This window comes from Lepidochelys kempii, chromosome 5, assembly GCF_965140265.1.
Source record: "Lepidochelys kempii isolate rLepKem1 chromosome 5, rLepKem1.hap2, whole genome shotgun sequence".
Taxonomy (NCBI): domain Eukaryota; kingdom Metazoa; phylum Chordata; order Testudines; family Cheloniidae; genus Lepidochelys; species Lepidochelys kempii.
In genome coordinates, this window is record NC_133260.1 from 81,269,997 (window position 1) to 81,291,746 (window position 21,750).

The 21,750-nt window shown below is 39.9% G+C and overlaps 1 protein-coding gene across 1 annotated transcript in view; it reads left to right on the forward strand.

The window, feature by feature from the left end:
- The window catches only part of MEGF10 (multiple EGF like domains 10), a 147,702-nt gene that overhangs the window by 122,307 nt on the left and 3,645 nt on the right, over positions 1 to 21,750 (forward strand). Inside the window, exons 14-24 of the mRNA XM_073344862.1 lie at positions 1,375 to 1,521; positions 5,518 to 5,652; positions 6,083 to 6,211; positions 9,609 to 9,737; positions 11,470 to 11,598; positions 14,133 to 14,261; positions 14,830 to 15,066; positions 16,525 to 16,652; positions 16,883 to 17,006; positions 17,604 to 17,648; positions 20,185 to 20,391. Of these exons, the coding sequence (XP_073200963.1) occupies positions 1,375 to 1,521; positions 5,518 to 5,652; positions 6,083 to 6,211; positions 9,609 to 9,737; positions 11,470 to 11,598; positions 14,133 to 14,261; positions 14,830 to 15,066; positions 16,525 to 16,652; positions 16,883 to 17,006; positions 17,604 to 17,648; positions 20,185 to 20,391 (1,539 nt within the window). The remainder of the gene's footprint in view (positions 1 to 1,374; positions 1,522 to 5,517; positions 5,653 to 6,082; positions 6,212 to 9,608; positions 9,738 to 11,469; positions 11,599 to 14,132; positions 14,262 to 14,829; positions 15,067 to 16,524; positions 16,653 to 16,882; positions 17,007 to 17,603; positions 17,649 to 20,184; positions 20,392 to 21,750) is intronic.

A 21,750-nucleotide genomic window follows, 5' to 3' on the forward strand; every position in this document is an offset into this window, starting at 1 on the left:
TTCAGTGTTTTTAGAAGATTTTTCTCAAATATCACATGTGAAACTATTTTTCCTTTTTTGAAAAGTGTGACAGTAAGTGACCAGAACCATATTTTGCTGGAAATACTTCTAAAGCAAGTCGTACTTGTGACTGGATTTAGTCCATTTTTTCTTTAGCCAAATGATTCATTCAATAGAGGCACTACAATAATCGCCAGTTGCTAATGCAAAGTTCTGTAGACACAATAAGGTCTGAGTACCACAGTGGTTGCTTACTGGCATTTAACATGCGGGGGAACTTTTCAGAAATGGGTAGAAAAGAAAGAAAATCAGGAAAGTTAGATTTAGTGTTGCTGGTTTGCAAAGAAAAAAATGTCTATGATTCTAATTACTAGTTCATATTATGATTTGTGCCTGTTTCTGTATTGGGGTTCAAGTCATGGCAATTTCATATTCAGTTTTGTGCCAAAAAGAGACAAAACACTGAATGACGGATGTCCTTAGTACTGTGTTGCAGCTAAGCATTTTGGAATGCTCACATGGTGTGTTTTGAAACCTTTTGTGTGCTCTACATTTTTCCATTTGGTATGAGGCTTAGTGGTAATCAGCTCACCACTAATTAGAAGTCATTCCCTGTCCCGATCACTATTGTTACATGAAATTACCTCAGGCCTTCTGAATTTTTACATTCAGAAGAGGAGTTTCTGAAGTAGCTTGCTTTGTCTTGTATATTTTTCTCACAAAGCAGTGACAATGATCTTCTGCTATCTCGAATGATCATTACAGCGGAACCAAAAGCCATTTATGCCGCATTTGAATTATTTTGCACTTTTCCATTTCATTTCTCTTTGCAGCTGGTACACAGAACATACCCATGGTGAAAATGAGGAGTGCACAAGGCCTGGTTTTATAAAGGTCATGGGAGACACCAAAAACTTTTGTAATACTGGAGGCTTGGCTAATTGGGGGCTTCAGCCCTGTAGAAGTCTTAAGCTTTGCTAAGCTGAAGCTAAGCACCTGAAGAGTTCCTAAATCATTGTGGCTTAACTTCAGTTTTACTGATCTTAAAAGCTCAGAAGGAATGAAGCTTGAAGGTAGGATCTTCTGTTGCTCATATGTTCTGTGGAAGCAGAACTGCAGAGATGCTTTCCTGCTGTAGAGCTTAGGATCAAGTCCTGCACACAAATAATCAAAGTGGGAATATAAAGGGATCCAGTGTTGTGGAGTCCAGGAAAGGCAGAGGGGATGAAAGCCCTGACCCTATTAAAGTCTATGGAAGTTTTGCCCTTGACTTCCATGGGGCCAGGATTTCACCCCCTTGTTTGTTATCTGTGGTCTATAGAATCTGACTACTGGTGTTGCTGGTGACATCTCTGTGTATTTAATGGCTTGCAGGTATACACTGTGACAGTGTGTGCACTGAGGGCCAATGGGGTCCAAACTGTTCATTGTCCTGTTACTGCAAAAATGGAGCTTCGTGCTCTCCAGATGATGGAATCTGTGAATGTGCACCAGGATACAGAGGCACCACTTGTCAAAGAAGTAAGGACAATACTTTAAAATTTTCATCCCTTCTTCCTTTTTAAAATATGTGTATCATATAACACTATGTGGTTTTGGTAATGTTTGATGTAACAGGCCCACATTCTGCATTTTAACTGTGCTAATGTACAGGTGTACCGAAACGTGCTTTACGTACAGTTATCAAATAGTTCCCAACAGTAATCATCTTCTTTTTGTTACTATAGTTTTATGTTTTTTATTTATTATTTATACACTGCTATTGTAAAGGGTCTTACAATCAAAGTCCAAAATTTTCAAATCCAAGTTCCTAATATCAGGGTCCTAAATCCATATTTAGGCAACTAAATAAAAGAAGCCTGATTTTCAGAAGCGCTGAACATCTGCATTTCCCACTGCGTTCAATGGCAGTTGCTAGTCTAATTATTGCTATTATTTAACTATTATGTTGCAGGAGCAACTAGATACCAGCCAGATCAGGGTCTCATTGTTCTAGGCACTAACACAGTATACAGCATACAAATGGACTATATGTACAGACATATAAATATGAAAGGTTTTGCAATCTAAAAGACTGCATAACAGAGGAGACAAACAAATGGGCTGAGGTGGGGTGGCAAAAAACAGGATCACAAAAATAATAGGGTGTGCACAATTCTTAACCATCCAAGAGTACTAATCACTATTCACCACCTTCGTAGCTTTTTCAGACTTTATTTTTCTGTTTGTACCATAGAAGAGGTGAGGGAGAGAGATCCAGAATAGAGGTAGATTTGTGAGTCATAAGCATAGAGATGGTAGCCTTTTTTCTGAAGGAGATCATACACTGGTAGGGTTTTGAGTGAGAAGAGTAAGGGACAAGGATGGAGACCTGAGAAACCCCATTGAAAGAGGAAAGGAGAAAGGCCCATCCAATGACAATCAAAAGATAAGAGCATAACCAGGAGTAGATGGAGTCACAAAGCCCAGGAATGACAGGATTTCAAGAAGAAAAAGATGATGAATATGGTTGACCCTAATATTAAATGCGTGACATTACTGTGGCATTAGTATTCTCTAAGCATTTCTAGTTAAGTGGTGTAATTGTTCTTTACTATCACTTGCATGGCTCTCAAAGGACTTTTTCAGTAAATTAGTTAACCCAAAAGAAGACTAAGAACCTAGGAACACAAGAAAGGCCATACTGAGTCAGATCAATAGTCCACTGAGCCCACAATCCTGTCTTCTGATAGTGGTCAATTCCAAGTGCTTCAGAGGGAATGAACAGAACAGGCAATCTTTGAATGATCCATCCCATGTTGTCCACACCCAGCTTCGGGCAGTCTGAGGCCAGGGATACCCACAGCATGGGGTTGCACCCCAACCATCTTGGCTACTAGATATTGATGGGCCTATCCTCCATGAACTTATCTAATTCTTTTTAAACCTTGTTGTAGTCTGGCTTTCACAACATCCCTGGAAATGAGTTTCACAGGTTGACTGTGAGTTGTGTGAAGAAATAGTTCCTTCTGTTTGTTTTAAACCTGCTGCTTATTAATTTCACTGGGTGACCCCTGGTTCTTGTGTTATGTGAAGGAGTAAATAACACTTCCTTATTCACTTTCTCTACTTCATTTATGATTTTATAAACCTCTATCATATCCCCCCTTAATCGTCTCTTTTCCAAGCTGAAAAGTCCCAGTCTTTTTAATCTCTCCTCATATGGAAGCTGTTTCATACCCCTAATCATTTTTGTTGCCCTTTTCTATACTTGTTTGAATTCTAATACACTGGACCCTCGCTAGAAGGCGCATCTATATTGCGCGAATTCGCATATAACACGGTCGCAGCCATAGATCCCAAATTTAATTACTCTAATTGCAATTCATTTTAACGCGGTCCCCACGTTAACACGGTGCCACGCATGGATCCCAAATCCTGCATTCTAGTGAGGGTCTGGTGTATATTTTTTTTTGAGATGGGGTGACCAAATCTGCATGCAGTATTCAAGATGTGGGCATACCCTGGATCTATATAGTGGCATTATGAAATTTACTGTCTTATTATCTATCCCTTTCCTAATGGTCCCTAACATTCTGTTAGCTTTTTTTTTTTTTGACTGCTGCTGCACATTGAGTGGATGTTTTCAGAGAACTATCCACAATGACTCCAAGATCTCTCTCTTGTGGTAACAGCTATATCATTTTATATATATATAGTTGGGATTATGTTTTCCAATGTGTATTACTTTGCATTTATCAATATTGAATTGCATCTGCCATTTTGTTGCCTAGTCAACTGGTTTTGTGAGATCCCTTTGTAGCTATTCACAGTCTGCTTTGGGCTTACCTATTTTGAGTAGTTTTGTATTCTCTGCAAATTTTGCCACCTCACTGTTTACCCCTTTTTCCAGCTCAATGAAGAACAGCACTGCTCCCAGTACAAATCCTTGGGGGACACCACTGTTACTTCTCTCCATCCTCAAAACTGACCATTTATTCCTACCCTTTTTCTCCTGTCTTTTTACCAGTTACTGATCCATGAGAGGACTTTCTCTCTTATCCCATTAAATAAATGTAAACCTTCCTAGTGACTTGGAACTATGGGTATAACAAAGTGTAGTGGCTTCCACAGTTTAGCACTCAGATGGCTCTCAGAATCAATGGCTCCTGCACAGTCTAGAGACCAAGGAGACAAAAGGTCATACAAATACAGGGCCTAATGATCAAATGCTTTTTTCTGTAAAAAGTCAAATCTTATGACTGACACAGTGCTTTACTTGAAAATGGTGAAGCACTCCAGAGGGATTTGACCAAGTCAACTGTCTCGAGTGTACATTTAAGAGACTGAATTTTGAACTAAATTAAAATAATGAAAATATACCAGGTTACTCTGGTGAATAGTAATTGCTGCTGTATAACAGACACTAAACTTGAAGTATTACCTAATATATGCTAATTTATCAGGAAATAAGGGATTAGAGAAACAAAGAAAGAAATTCCATGCAACAGGCCTTTTTTCTTTCAGTCTCTTTATGTGGTTAGTGATGCAGCTCTGCTGAAGAAGGGACTAGTACCATTGGCCTCAAAATGAACTGGAGGCCTCAGTGTTTCTGGTCTGAGGTGGTGTGTAGCTCTCTGCACTGTTAGTGAATGGCTAATCTAAAGAATCGATGGAAAACACGGTGCACCTGGGCCTTTCTGCCAATACACCAGTGGGCTGAAGTAATTTAGATTTGTCCAACAAGTGAGAAAAAAAATGAGACGTCAATAATAGCAAAGCCTTATTGAAAGTCTTTCCTTTTAAGGATACAACTCTCTTACTCCATTGTCCTGGATTGTGTTTTAATGTTTTTTCCAACTACTTATCCTTTAATTTTCAAATCTACATATTTTTTATACATAATTCATGAAAGTTATTCCTCTCATCCTCTGCTTAAAGGGAAATAGGTTTGATCTGAGTCATATTCTTGTTTGTATTTGTTTGGCTGGTGCAAAATATAGCCTGACTACATGGCTAGGCCAAATTCTGCCACTGAATTACAACTTGTGCAACCCCACTGACATGAATGGGATTGCTCGGGGTGTGAGTCAGGCCAGAATTTGAGTCACTGTCATTATAGGCTTTAACACATTCAGTGCTGTTCTTCAGTGCCACTACAGTATGGTAGTCCATTGTGACAACATCCTTTCAAGTGCCTGAATGTCACCAGTTACTAACCAGACTGTAGTAAGCTCCTCAGGGTAGGGACTTTTATCTTCTTAGATATCTTCAAGGATTAAGCACTAATTGGAACTAGATAAAAAACAATAACCACTAGTTCAACAAGTATGCACCTAGTAAATGGAGGTTTCAGAGTAACAGCCGTGTTAGTCTGTATTTGCAAAAAGAAAAGGAGTAAATGGAGCAGTACTGGAAGTGACAGGAAGGCAGCTCTGAACTGGTTAACTGTTAACCCATTTAGTGGTTGAAGAGGAATAGAACATGGTGGGGTAGAAAATGCAAGAGGAAATGACAGTATATTCTTTCTGATTTCAGTTTGCTCTCCTGGGTTTTATGGACATCGTTGTAGTCAGGCATGCCCCCAGTGTGTGCACAGCAGTGGTCCCTGCCATCATGTAACTGGACTTTGCGACTGCTTACCTGGTTTCACAGGAGCCCTCTGTAATGAAGGTAAATGCTGTAATAAAGACCCTTGCAATGGATACAGTGACCAAGTGTGGCAATTTTTTTCATTCCGTGCATTCTAGACTTATCAGATCACATTATTCCAAAGTGGTTTCTGGTTTTGTACGTGCAGTTTGTAAATGTAGAAACTGAAGGCAGGTTGAAGTTGGTTGAAAAGATAGCCCCTAACATATGAAAAATACCTTTCTTCTAATTATGGAGACATCATGCTCATTATCAAAAGGACCCTCTAGGTAAAGGAAATAGCTGGTCAATAAATAATATAAATGTGCTTGACTGAATTTATAGCAGCATTTATTTTGGCATCATCCTAAATAGGAATTTTCTTGATCCAAGACATCAGATTTCAGTTAGAAGTATTAGGGAAACAATACAAATATAAATTATGGAAAAATTCACTAAAATGTTTTAACAGTGTGTCCTAGTGGGAGATTTGGCAAGAATTGTGCTGGAATTTGCACATGCACCAACAATGGAACATGCAATCCTATTGACAGATCTTGTCAATGTTACCCTGGGTGGATTGGCAGTGACTGCTCTCAGCGTAAGTACCAGTTTTTTTCTTTCTTGAGATATCTTGTTAAAACGAGTAGACTAAGTTCAGTTCCTTTTAATTTTCTTCTTGTTGTTGAGGAAATGCTTTGTAACTGACTGATAAATGACGAGACTTGTATTGGCACCTAGAATTTGTTTGGTTTGTTATAAGAAAAAGAGATGGACAAGATTAAATAAATAAAATAAATATATACAGACTCCTATGTAATATGGTTAAGAGATATTTACCTACTTTACATTTTAAATCCCATATAAAAAATCCATTTGAACATTTTCATAGTAGTTTCATTATCATAACATTCAAACTTCATGATTAAACAGTCATGCACCTTCCTTCTCTGTCTAGCTACGTCCATTGCCCCCATTACTCTAGTATTGTGAACACCCCATAAACATTAACAAATGTATCCTCAGGACACACTTTTAAATTATGGGAGTATTATTGTCATTATTATCATCCCTATTTTACAGCTGGGGAACTGAGACATATAAATGGTAGGTGATTTTCTCATGATCACACAGGAAGACTGTGGCAGGGCTGAAAACACAACTCAGATCTCCTGTGTTCAGTGCCTTTACCCGCAAGACCATCCTTCCTCTTCTTAAACATTCTGAATTTTCAAAGCATTTTCTTGGTTTGATTTTTGCAGTCTGGCTTCTTATTTAGCATCATTTTTACAGATTTCTCTCTGTTCCTTATTGATGTAGCTTTTATTGATGCATATTTTTTCCAATGGCAGTCTATTCCTTGTTGTTCAGTCTGTAGATTAGTCTGATCATGTACCAATGAAGTCAATGAGAAATGTTATCAACATTTTACTTTTCTTATGATTTGTACAATCTGTTATTATATTAAATATGGGCTTCCTACTGACACCGATGCTGGGTCTTTCTGAATCAGTAATCACTGGCATTAGATTTCTGACACATGCATTTTCATAGGTAGCAAGGCCTAGTACAAAAGCAACTTGATGGCCCAATCCTGTAGCCTGTACATACATAGCTTCACCGGGACAGTCTCAGACACAGAGATGTCAGAATTCAGAAATGTTTGCTGCAGGTGTGGGAAAGCTGTTCAGTTTCCAAGGAGATGCATCTCCTAATAACCTCAATTTACATTACGTACGGCTTGACTAGCACAGGTTAACTGGCTGTGTCCCAGTGCAATGCAAAGTCTCATCGATTTGGGAAAAAAACATTAATTGGCTAAATTCTCAGAGGCACTGAACACCCACAACTCCCACTGCTGTTATTACTGGTCAAAATAAAACTTAGGACCTAATGAAGTCAATGGCAAAATTCTTCATTGGATGCAGACTCTTATTCTGTTCTTTTCAACTCCTTACCTCCTTTTTGGGGTATGAGTGTTTGAGAGGAGGCTGTACTTACAGAAGCAATGCAAGAAAATGATGCCAACAGCATGAATGGGGGCATCTATTAAGGCTGTGCTTGTGACCACAAGAGAGGAAGTTTATTTGGTTTGTGCAAAGGCCATCAGTTCTCATGGAAAATAATGGTTCCATTAATTTCTATCTGAACTGGTGGCTTTTATGAAGCCCCTTAGCCTTTTTCTACACGTGACCTGCCATTCCTTTTTGGCTGACCACTAACTTCATGCAGAAATTTTTAAAAATCATCATTATTGTTCACAGCTAAAATGGAAACCTCAGAAAAAGAATGGATTGAGATTTAAGGAAGAAGATACTTCTTGCAAATGTTTTTTTATTTCCTTAATAAAATGAAATTTGGATTGTGGCAATAGTTCCCAAAAATACACGTTATACATATATAAAGGGGAAAACACTATCTTACCCTTAACATAGTCAAAATCAGGGGTCAAGCCCCACTGCCTAATTTGTTTCTTCTCTCCTGTAAAATATTAATTTTTGTTTCCACAAGACTGTATTTAAATTCAGAAATGTAACTTAAAGCTAATGATTTCACAGTGAAAAATGACAAAACTCTTTACTTACGCTAAAAATAGAAATTTGGAAGAGTAATTAATCAAAAAATAAGAGGTAATTTTTATAGCACTCACTACTCTCAATGGGATCTGATTTATTCATATATACTTTTAACTTTTCTTTTCTATAGTGCTGTTTACATATCATATTTAGCATTTGGGGAGACATTTTACCATTCTTTCTATTATTACCATTCAGTACCAAATTCATTCAATGTACTATTTTCAAAGCAGTCTCTAAACCTGCATCAATAATATTTGCAACTGTGGTTGTGTGTGCAAAAACCTTCACTTTATTGTTTATAATTAGGGCCCTACGAATTCACGGTCATGAAAAATGCATCATGGACTGTAAAACCTGGTCTCCCCCCGTGAAATCTGGTGTTTTGTGTACTTTTACCCTATATTAAACAGATTCCACGGGGGGAGACCAGCATTTCTAAAACTTGGGGTCCTGACCCAAAAGGGAGTTGAAGGGGGGTTGCAAGGTTATTTTAGGGGGATTGTGGTATTTCCACCCTTACTTCTGTGCTGCCTTCAGAGCTGGGCGGCTGGAGAGCGGCGGCTGCTGCCCAGGCACCCAGCTCTGAAGACAGCGCCACCGCCAGCAGCAGCGCAGAAGTAAGGGCAGCAGTACCACGACCCCCTCATACAATAACCTTGCGACCTTTTGAGGTCAGGACCCCTACAATTACAATACCAGGAAATTTCAGATTTAAGTTGCTGAAATCATGAAATTTATGATTTTTAAAATCCTGTGACCACAAAATTGACCAAAATGGACCATGAATTTGGTAGGGCCCTATTTATAATGATTTGTTTGTTGGAAGGATTATATTGATTCATGGTCTGATGGGGACCAGTGAGGAATTCAGAGGCCTCAAATCAAGAAACTAAAGCTAAGCCATGGAATCTCTGATTCATCCTGCTTCAGCCATAAAATTACATTTTGGGAGAGGAATGCAGGGATTTAATTGATAACTGGGCCAGGGTGCAAATATTGTTCCTCTCTCCCTGTTTATTCTCCTCCTGTGCTAGGATTAGAATGCCCAACCTCTCCATCTAGTTCAGTGGAATTCAGGAGGGGTGAAAATGTTCAGTCACTGGAAAACAGTGAAGAATCAATCAAAAAACCTGATTTATATGACTCCCTCTTTTGAACTATGAGAAACCAGTGATACTGGCCACATAGTACTGTACTGAGATCAGGATCTCACACATTGATTCCTGTTTCCTGTTTGTGTTTTTCATTTGTTCTTATCTAGGGTAAAACACTAGTTAGTTTCAAGAAAAAACTAGGAAACGATTTGGTTGAAATTGGTCAGACTGAAGACGGTAGAAAAGAACAATTTAAACATTTGTATGTAGTGCTGCTTTGTGTCTTTACCAGATGAAATTAATTAATTGATTTGGGATATTTTAGCTTGCCCACCTGCCCATTGGGGTCCAAACTGTATTCACACCTGCAATTGCCATAATGGAGCTTACTGCAGTGCCTATGATGGGGAGTGCAAATGTACTCCAGGATGGACTGGCCTTTATTGTACCCAGAGTAAGTGACTCTTATGATCTACTTACCTTGTTGTGTGACTACCAATTAATAACAATATTTTCCTCCATTTCTTTTAATACTCCCTCTTTGTTCACTTATTTTCCAACACTGTTATGCCATTCTAATCCAGAGGATGTGTCTCATGTCACCTCAGCTGGTACAAGTGATGAAAATAGTAGCCACCTATATTAGTCGGGACTGCTGCTGCATCTGAGGGGGAATTCACCCTTGGAGGAGGATAGGCTATCTTCACACCACTGCCTTCCCTTTGGGTTTCCTCCAGAGGAAGGCAATATTCAGTTACAACCAGGAGTCCACAGGAGTCTCAGCAGCAGAAGCTGGCATGTGCCTGTGCTGAATGAATGAATGAATGCTTTCCCAGGTGCCCAGACATGGTCTCCCAACCTGGCCAGAGCTATACACTTCTGGGCAGCACTTGCTAGGTGTGCGTCCCTGACAAAAAGACAGTTTGCAGTTACTTTGTACCCCTTCCCCACTCAGAACCTCCTCTGGGAAGAATACTGCCAATGGGCACTCTGCACCCAAGATTACATCAGCATTACCCAGGGCTGAATCAAGTCCTATGAAGTGAATAGCTTCAAGTTTGCTAATGGCAATGATTCATAGAGACACATTCGTCTCCTCAGCAGCATTGTAAAGTGATTTTAATACAGGTCTCCTATCTCTCTGGTCATTAGATTACAGGGAACAAGCTTTACCAACACATAATTTAGGTACTTGCATGACTATTTATATTATCTGGAACCAGAACCGGAACTTCATCAGTTCACTATTCTATACTCCACTCTGGAATTGTTTTTGAGTGACTAATACATTTAATACCTGAGATCTCTCTCCAAGAACTAGACATTAATGAATTAGATATTGGAAGTGTTGTGACTGGAAATCTGCATATGAGTTCTGAGCAATAGTTCACACAAAGTCTGAGATAATTTTTTTGTTGATTGAAGGAATGTTGTCTCATTTTCCTCATTACAGGTATCATATGATTACATTTATAGCTATTATTTGGCTTATGCTCAAGTCAGGTATACTCATCATATTCGATCTCAGAAAAGTACCACTGAAATCTGCTTTGCATGCAGTGCTTTTTAAAGTCACAACACTCCTTTTTCAATAGCACAATGTCAGAGCGGCAGGAGATAACACATATTATGGGGCCATATGGATAATGCTGTGGAAGACATTCACTGAATTGGTTCAGCTGTCAGCTATCATGGTTCTTTTGCTTCCTGCTGGTGAATAATGATCTGTTTGCAGTGATATGTCTTCTTCATAGTGACATGGCACCTTTGTGAGGAGCTGAGATACAATATTTTTACTCGTTAATGTTTCAACATCAACTGTGCAGCAAATATGTCCAAAGATTCATTCATCATTCAACAGTTTTCCTGGGCTCTTGCATGAAGTCCCCCCTCCCTCCTCCTTCAAATGTCTCCTTAAAACGTCTTCCAGCAATCTTTCCTGCCTACCTTCTTCTCATCATCAGCAATCCCCGCATCCTCCCTTACTTGTTACTTTGTCTTGTCTGTTTGTCTCATTTAGACAGTAAACTTTTCAGAGCAGAGAAGCTCTTCGTCTATTATGTTTATAAAGTCCTGTATAAATTAATGGCACTATAGAAATGATTTTTAATAAGTAATAATAATACTTTTATATTCCTCATTGAAGATTCTCTTCTCTTCCCCCCGTCCTCCCCTTTGCACTGCAGGGTGTCCCTTGGGATTTTATGGGAAAGACTGTGCATTAATATGCCAGTGTCAGAATGGAGCTGATTGTGACCACATATTGGGGCAGTGTACCTGCCGCACAGGATTCATGGGAAAACACTGTGAACAGAGTGAGTAGGAAGCAGAAATTATTCATGCATGGTAGGAACAAATGCAAAACTCCCTAAACCGAATACTGTGATTGTGAGTCCTTACTCAGACAAAACAATACTGACTTCAAACGGAGTTTTGCCTGAGTAGTGACCACAGGGTTTGGACCTAACTCTATCCTGTGTGATGTTAAGGTTGTTTCTCCATCTTTTGAAAGCCTGAGAGATTAGTAAGTAAGACTTATAGTCTTTCTTTAAATCTTTTTGATTGTTTATTTACATTTATATCTATGTTTAAAAAGCTGCTGTCCTGGGCTACCTATAGTTAACTGCCTTTGACATAATATTAGAAAAATGTACATAACAGTACAAAAATAACAAATTAATCCAAATAACTATTACCATCATAACACCCTGATGAAAACTAATAGCTGGAAGACTGAGAGCCAAATTCATCCCTGGAATAGCTCTATGTAAGTCAAAAGAGTTACCAAAGGGAAGCATATAAGGCACATTATATTTGCTATACATAGGGCCTGATTCTCCTTTCACACATATTAGTTCTATCCCGGTTTAACTTCATTGGTTTCAGTGAAGTTACATGAGAGAGAAGGACGAGGCCCAAAGGCTCACAATTGTGCTGGCCTAGTTTTTGTCAGGAGAGTGGTGCTTCTATGCCTAATACATCATACTACCCCAGAAATTGGCTTCTGTTCAGAAGATCAACACAAGGCCTTGTTCTAAGTGTTTAATTAGGACTTGAGCGGTACATAAGCCTTTGGTAGGCCCTCTGCACAGGGCTCAATTTCATCTGTGTAGGCTTTCCATTAGGTATAACAGATGTTGGTTTTGTAAAATTAACTAACATTTTTTGTAGAGCTAGTCAAAAAATGTTTGACAGAACAGTTTTCTCTCAGAAAATGCAGTTTTATCGAAATCTTAATGTTTTGCGGGAATGTTTTGATTTTGATGGAATTTTCAACAGCAAAATCTCAAACCAAACCATTCTGACTTTCTTGTTTCATTTTGACCATGTCAAACATTTCATTTTGATAAGCTGAAAATGTTTTGTTTTGACTTTAGCATATTGATTCATTTTGTTTTGAGTTTTATATTAAATTAAAACATTGATTTTTAATATAGCATATTTGTACAAATTATATTTAATATTTTATATTATAAAATGTTGACATTATTGAAACAAAATGTTTTGATGTTAATGCATAGAATTGTTTCCGAATATCAGTCCTATGGAAAATTTCAAAATTTTGGTTTTTTGTTTTGATTTGGAACAAAACCAAATATTTAAATGTTGGAATTTTCCATGTCATAGATATTCCCTTTTCTGATCAGCTCTAATTTGGGGGGAAATAAAACATGGACTTAAATTGCAATAAATAAATAAATAAAAATTAAGAAAGCAAACTAGTTTTCCATCCTCCCCTTCCCAAAAAGTCTGAGAACTTCACAAAATTTAAGCTCCACTGTGTCCACAAGTAAGTCTGCAGTGCTTTGGCACTATGTGGGTACATTAATGGGATACCACATACCCTTCGGAAAATATTTATTTCACCACTTGAAAATTAAGTTGCAACAATGGCCAGTTCCTTTTTATTATTTAGCCTACAGCCAAGAAGCTGTAACTGGTCTTTTCATATATCCACCTTTGCAACTGTCGTGCATGTCTTTGCCACCCACATCAGGATTGTGCAACTGTAATGTTCTCCACATTGGTGGGCAGCGATCAATCCAGCAGGGGGCAATTTATCGTGTCTAGTATAGACACGATAAATTGACCACTGAGCGCTCTCCCATCGACTCCGATACTCCACCAGAACAAGGAGCGCAAGCGGAGTCGACGGGAGAGTGTCAGCTGTTGACTTACCGCAGTGAAGACACCACGGTGAGTAGGTCTAAGCACGCTATTCACGTAGCTGAAGTTGTGTATCTTAGATCGACCCCGCGTGGTAGTGTAGACAAGCCCTCAGATTCCCAAGCAGAGAGAGGCCGCTCCCTGCAGCCTAGACACGTGTCAATCTCTGAGAAAGGGGTGGGACTTATTACCCACCCCTTGGTTTAGCATTTCCCAGGCTTTGTGAATCACAGTAATTTTCTAAGTCCCTAAAAGTTAGGCATAGCAATGCTTAGGATCACCATGCCTAAGTTCCTTTGTATATCTAGCCCACAGTGCCTTATTCTCTACTGCCTTTTAAACCTGTGCCATTATGATTAGGAGACAATTTACATTCATTTTGCATAGATGTAAACAAAGAGCTGGGCAGTGGAGAATCAGGCCCGGGTATTCACGTGTGAACGTAATATTTTGCTTGTTTTCCCAGTTAGGGAAGCTATTTTTTTCCTCCTAGAGCTCCAGCATCAATAACACATTGCCACCTGCTGGTCACTTATAAAAATGTACTTGCTTTACAATGGCAAATCTTTAGGGTGCTTAATACTGTGTATCTGTACACTCAGTAGCATTTACTACACACAGAGTTCATATTCATAGGTTCAAATATAAAGATGTGCATTTGATTTTTTATTATTTTGCACAGAGTGTCCCCCAGGTACATACGGTTATGGCTGCCGGCAAATATGTGACTGTCTGAACAACTCAACTTGTGACCACATCACAGGAACTTGTTATTGCAGCCCTGGCTGGAAAGGAGCAAGGTGTGATCAAGGTAGTGACATAGAATAAAATGATTGTGAAAGTACTGTAAAATATTGATGGATTAAATTCTCTTAGATATCATATGTACATAAGTAATGAATTCCCTCTGGGATGTGTATTTAAATGACTTGCTTGTTTATTAATAATATTTATACTTATGAGTCTTAATCATCAGATGACTTATTGATAGTTTACTGGAGGAAGGAAGGACCGTGAGCTAGGACAGTATCCTTGGTTTTAACACAGCACTTGACGATATCTTTTGAAGAGTTGTACAGAGATAATGCCATACAAAGCTGCCGTTGGGTCAAGTACTTTGTACACTGTGTATTTCTTGGCCAGAGGGCAGAGTGCTATTTTTTCAGCCACATGAAATAGACATATAAAAGTAGAGTATTGGCCAGGTAAGGCTTGGGCTGTCACTCCTAAGGCTTTCGGCATAACTCTAGCTATATTTAAAATATTTAGACATGAACACAGTAAGAGAGTTTTAACAATAGAAGTCAGATCTCTACTCTTCATTTTAGAATTCTTGTATGAATTTATGCCATGTGTTTTCATTTCTGTTTGTTTTCCAGCTGGTGTGATCATAGTAGGAAACTTGAACAGTTTAAGCCGTACCAGTACTGCTATCCCTGCTGATTCCTACCAGATTGGGGCTATCGCAGGAATCATTATTCTTGTCCTGGTTGTCCTCTTCTTGCTAGCACTATTCATTATTTATAGACACAAGCAGAAGGGGAAAGAAACACATATGCCAGCAGTTACCTATACACCTGCTATGAGGGTCATCAATGCAGATTACACCATTTCAGGTAGGAGTAGAGCTGTGTGAGGCACATGACTAAGTAAATCCCAGTTGGAGAAACAAAATTGCAAGTTTTGTTCCTCACTTAACTTTCACAACTATTCGTCCTCTCTTAATCAAGCTCATATACTGGCTACATAAATGCCCCCACAGGCTTGAGGAGGTGCAGATGGCACCTTTCTGCATCAGTAACTGCTACTATGAGCAGGGAAGTTTATGCTCTCAGGGAGGGTAATTTGGGTTTCTAGTGCCACCCTTCCTTGGGCGTTCCACCAGTGGGAGCAGTTTTAATCTCCCTGGGGATGAAGCTTCAAAGATGTCCCATATCAAAGAGGGAGATTCTCAAGGATCCACTGAATTTGTATATCCCCAGTTGCTGTAGGCTGTCCCTCCTGTCTAGTCAGCAGCTCAGCTTTTCAGGACACACTGGACAGCAACAGCCCCCCCCCCCCCCCCCCCCCCCAGCAGCCCCTTTCAGCTGTCAGTAGCACATAGTCATAGTTCTGAGTGAATCTTTCCAAGCGTCTATAGCTGTGAACTGTTGTGTGTGGTGCAATATAGCCTTTTTAATCTACGCATTTAATATATAAAGCCCATCTATGCTAGTAGAAATGTGTATTGTTGAACAAAGGAAAATGCTGACCACATACCATGCAGTACAACTTTATTCTCTAGCATCTTTCATGCAAATTGTATCTCAAAACATGTTTCAGAGTTAAGTAATACAGTGCCGGGGTTAATTTTTCTGTTCCTCTGCTAACTACACCGGACCCTCGCTAGAACGCGGGGTTTGGGATCCATGCACAGTATCGTGTTAACGTGGGGACCGTATTGCCATGGATCCCAATTTATATATTTAAATTTGGGATCCATCGCCGCGACCACGCTATATGCCAATCCGCACTGTAGCAACACGCACTCTAGCGAGGGTCCGCTGTATATTTAAGGGGTTTAAGAAAGGGTGAAAGGATATGGTTTCCACTGAGATTTGAAGTGAAATAGAGTAGTATGAGACAAGTAAAGGGAGTGGGGAGAAGAGAGGAGGCAGGAGTCATGGGTTAGGCTGGAGCAAGGCCATGAAGGGTTTTAAAACAAGGAGGGCAGTTTTTAGTTAGACCCTGAAATCAACATGGAGTTGTTTTAGAGTTGGGTTGATATTGTCACATTTTTTTGTATTCGCAAAACTTCAGGAGTTAGAGAAGCTGGGGCTTTGGGAGGCCAGGAGTTGCAGTAGTTAGAGCAGATGAAGGTATGTGTGAAAAATGCAGCCAAGGGGCAGTCACAGTAGTAACAACACACACAATGTTGTGGAGCTGGTGGCTGGCAATTTTGCAAACTGGTTAATGCCAAGGTTGCAGACAATGGAGGGAAAAAAGAGTGAAGGGACTGAGTATCAGGGAAGTATCTTCAAAAGGCGACAGCATGTTCCTTTAAATTGTTCATTTTCTTCTCCCTTTCTTTTCAGAAACCATTCCTCATACTAATGGTGGGAATGCGAATAGCCACTACTTCTCCAACCCTAGCTATCACACCCTAACACAGTGTGCAACCCCACCTCATGTCAACAACATGGACAGGATGACCCTTGCTAAGGTAAAACAAGAAAACGGTGGTGACCATTATGCAGATCAACAAACAGTATTAGCTCAATGTTTTCTTTTACATGGTACATCTCTCAACAAGTCATTTTCATAAAGGATTTGATTTCTTAAACTACCTTATTGGACTTAGTTTTGTTTTCCCTGATTATTATCTTGTGCAAACATTAGTGATCTATAATCAGCTGCAGTCTACATTATCTTTTGTTTGTCTGTTTGAAATAGTCAAAAAACAATCAGCTATTTGTGAATCTTAAGAATGTGGATCCTGGAAAACGGGGTGCAGTTCTGGACTATACAGGAACACTGCCTGCAGACTGGAAACATGGAGGCTACCTCAATGAGCTTGGTAAAAATATAAAGAGAAAGGGTGCTGTATGTTACCCTGTGTGGATCGAAGGGATGGCAGAGCAGACATTTCCTATGTGAGGTATAGGCACAGTCTGGTTCTTCTGTGAAGCTAGCTAACATTGCCACTGGTGTTAGCCTTGCCAAATTGAGAGTAGAGGGGTCAAGGCCATGTGGACCGGTGGAGCACTACCCATAGAGAGAGGAATATAATTAAAGACAATCTAGTTGGTTTTATGGAAAATAGGTCTGGTTGATAAAGGAAATTGTGTAAATGTAATATACTTAGACTTTTATTTAACTTAGGCCTGGTCTACACTAGGTGACATTTAATGGCCTATGATATACAGAAGATCAGATTAAATGATTAATGGTTCCTTCTGGCCCTAAACTCTATGAATCTAGGCATTGTTAGTCAGTATATAGGTGCACAGTCACGCTGCTTCTGCAGTGAATCTGTGCTCTCATTGTAGGGGTATTTCTTCTGTGAGGCACAAATTAGCCATGAAACAATTCTGTAGAGATTTTGAATGGTTTCCCAGAGAATTGCAATTGGATTTACAAAATGTTCTGTTTTTGTTACTCTCCTTTTTCATAGGTGCGTTTGGGCTTGACAGAGGATATATGGGAAAATCCCTGAAAGGTGAATTTTTATTTTCTGACACATTTTAATAAAAATACACAGCTATTTCATGTCCTATTTAAAATTATTCTTGGTTTCTGTGGAAAGAGAATATATGAAGTGCAGTGACTCTTTGTAAGCTGATAGGTTATCTCATGAGCCCAGGAAGAAACCAGTGCAATACCCAAATCTTTTGGACCTTTGCCTCCTGGCACAATTTATTGTTAAACAGAAAACTCATGAGTAACACCAAAATAAAGCAACTCCCCTGCTAATGCGGGCTGCAGTCCCCAGAGACTTTTTCTTTGCCTCTCTTCCTTTCTGAAAGGAGGATACATCATTCCCTTAAATCCCCTGCTGGATCCTGTGACAAGCAGGTAGCCCATTACCCTTTCTTAGCTGTTTCCCCATATCATACTCCAGTTACCACTGCGAGGATAATATAGTTTTGCATGAGGCTGTGCCTTTCGGGCACAACTGAGCTTTCATGAGTGAACTGAAGACTTTTGTCAGACCTGTGTTCTGCTTTGGTAGTAATAAGACAAAGAAAATAACTCCTTTATATGTCAGTAAGCTGTTAAAAGGTCAAGAAGACAGCAACATGTTAATACTGCAATGAAAATTAAATGTTATAATGCTGCAGTGTTTCAGATTACAGAGCATCTGTGGTTCCCACTGTGTCCACAAGTGAGCCCGCAGTGCTTGGCATTACGTGGGCACATTAACGGGATACCACATACCCTTCAGAAAATATTTATTCCACCACTTGAAGATTAAGTTGCAGCAATGGCCATGCCCTTTTTATTATTTAATCTACAGCCAAGAAGCTGTAAATGGTCTTTTCAGATGTCCACCTTTGCAACTATTGTACATGTCTTTGCCACCAACATCAAGATTACGCAACTGTAATATTTTCTACATAGGGCTGTATCTTAGATCCATCTGGATAATAAAGATGGTGAAGAATGTGATGGCCCATCTGGTAAATTTAACCTGTGTTCCATGCTCTGCCCTGGCTGGCTGTGAGCTTCCAGATGAAATCTAAGGTTCTGGTTTTGACCTTTAAAACTGTAAATGGCTTAGTACCTGAAAGACCATCTCTCTCCCCATGCTATACCACCACAGCTGAGATTAGCAGAGGTAGAGTCCCATTGGTATAAATGAGAGGGGTAGCTGGCAGGGTATAGTCTGTCAGGGCACTACAGCAATGGAATTTGCTCCCCACCTTGGTCTGAAATAGCCCAATTCTGATCACCCTTCAAGTCTCACTGGAAGGCTCATTTTTTCCCAGGCGTCTGAAAATGGGAGAGTTAAGTATATAGACGAGAGCAGCTATTTTGTAGAGCATTTCTATAATACAATATAATTTAATTGAAGGAATCAATTATAATGTTTCAATATGTGATATTGTCTGGCAGTGAAGGATTCTCTTGATGTTCTTGAAAGATTTTGGGGTGCTTCATTTGAGACTCCTTAAAAGGGCCTGGTTGTTGAAAAGCTCTGACCATCCACTCTCTGAAAGTCAGATACCTATAAGGCGTCTCAAGTTGCATACCCAAAATCAGGGTGTATCTACACTATGGAGCCCATACCAGTACAGCTAGGTGCCGTAGCTATGCCAGAATAATCCCATAGTGTAAACGCGGCCTACACCAATGGAGGAAGTTTTCCATCAGTGTCGGAATACACCCAAATGACAGTAGCTAGGTCAAAAGAAACATTCTTCCATTGACATAGCTGCATCCACACTGGGGGTTAGGTTGACATAGCTACAGTGCTCAGGGATGTGGTTTTGTCAACTTAACTTTTAAATGTAGACCAGGCCTCCGTAGTAAGCTCTGAAAGTCTTAGATGCAAATCTGCAAAGACAGAAGAAACTCTCACAATGTCTTCCCAGCCCAAGAAAACACATGACTCCCTTAGCCACAGCCCAAACTGACTAACCAACTGACCCCTGCTCATTCTTTCCTCCTCCATCCCTACCATTAGGGAAATCGAGGAAAAACAGCTGAATCTTTTAGCATGTCTTGATGGTTGTCAGTGAAGGCACTGGCAGAACAAAATGGCCCCTCACTAAAAGCACCCTGCCTTCAGTTCTCTCAGAATTATTACAGGAGTCATCTGTTAGCTCATCCCCTTCAGTAATTGTAATGTTATTTATGTGTCATGAGTTCAGCACCTGCAAAGGCAAATGTGTTCTAAAATTGTCAGGTGCAGCCTGATCCTGAAAATTACCTTTAATTAGTGCCGGACCCAACTTTAATGAGAGTTGAACTGTGCAGCAGGAATGCCCCAGGCAAAATCAGGCCCATAAAAAGCAGAGCAGTTGAGGTAACTCTATTAATCACTGTGTAAAACAAATCTGAGGAAGTATTATGACAAGTTTCTATATAGTTATTGATTTATGAGAAACTGTGCAGAACTCAAAGTAGCCAATCTATTTGGTGGCAAACGTTTTCTGGAACAGAAGTTTTTGCTTTACTTAGTCACAATATTTATGCTTACACATTACGCAGCACATTCAAAAGATTTACAGTGCTATTTTTTCTATTGTCAGATTTAATGAAGAACTCAGAATACAATTTAAGCAACTGCTCTTTAAGTAGCTCTGAAAATCCATATGCTACTATTAAAGACCCACCAGCACTTGTGCCAAAAAACTCAGAATGTGGATATGTTGAAATGAAGTCACCGGCACGCAGGGACTCCCCATATGCAGAGATCAGCAACTCTGCTTCAGCCAACAAGAATGTTTATGAAGTTGGTAAGTACAAACTTCATTGTTAGGAATCAAGCTGTGGTGGGGCAGATGAGCCCCCACCAGCCAGACAAGGGTTAAGGAACTGCTGTGGTACCAATCAACTGCAGTTTGCCGCATGTGCTTGTCAGGCCTGGAGGTGGGCCCTTAAAAGGGAGGAACTCCGAGCAGTAGGGGTGGCACTCCGAACAGGCAGAGACAGGGCTTAGTGTTCCCAGACTGGGGGCCCTGTGCCACTAACTGACTGATCGCTTGCAAACACCTGCTCAACCCTTTGAGAAAGAAGATGAGCTGGGCTGATCCTTTGTTGAAATACCCCAAGGATTAAGCCCTGATTTTTGCTCACATTGAGAGGTGGGAAATGAGACTACCTGCAGGGCTTGAGAGACTGCTTCTCTCTCTCTTACACAATAAAGGGGGTCAGGGAAGTATATTCCTTTTATTCGGACTGCCTTATAGCCCCTGAAAGAGGGAGGACTCACTGAAGGGCCCAGACAGAGGGCTGTACCTGGTAAACTCGGAACCAGACCACAGGGTTGTGACTCCCCAGAGAATGACGTAAGAGCTAACCGCTCTCACCCCAAAAAGATGACCTGAAGACATCTTCCACACAGGCTCAACCAAAACAAACAAACAAAATCACTGAAAAAATACTGATACTCTTTCAGGTTCTATGCAGCTCCATGTTCATGTAAGAGCAATCCCATTCTTTTCAAGCTCGTGAAGCAATTCACAAAGAAGATGGTTTCAAATACCTTAGTTTCAGTTGTGCAAATAAAAGTCACCCACCTAAATATCCCTGCGAAAGAGCCATATTCTTGCCCTCCTTCAAGCAGCAGCGGGAGACATAAGTAGCCTCTCACTGCCACATAACTTAGCCCTGTACCAGGTTGTCCAGTCCTGAATATGGTTATCCCTGGTGGACAACAGGGGGAGAAGAGCTCTGTGGCTTCTGTGCTCAGACAATGTGCATCCTGTCCCCGACCCCAGCTCTCCTATCAGTAACTCTGCAGATCCTGGTTCCTTTCCCATGGCAGGTCCTGATGAGTTATTACAGTCCTAAGAAAACTGTGACATACTGGTAGAATATTTAAATAACTTACCTAAAGTCACAGACCAGATCACCTGACTGCCCATCCAATGCCTTAACCACAAGACCATCCTTCCTTTCTTAATTCATACAGAATAGGCAACAAGATCATTAACCCCTTACTAGCTGGAGTGAAATACTTTAAGATTTTAGATGTTCTGTTTTCTTCCTAATATACAAGGTCAATGCTTTTAAAAAGTCAGAAGCATTACTGTGAGAAAAATAGAAGAAAAATAGCAGATCTCTGTATGGTTAGTTGTACATTACTTAATTAT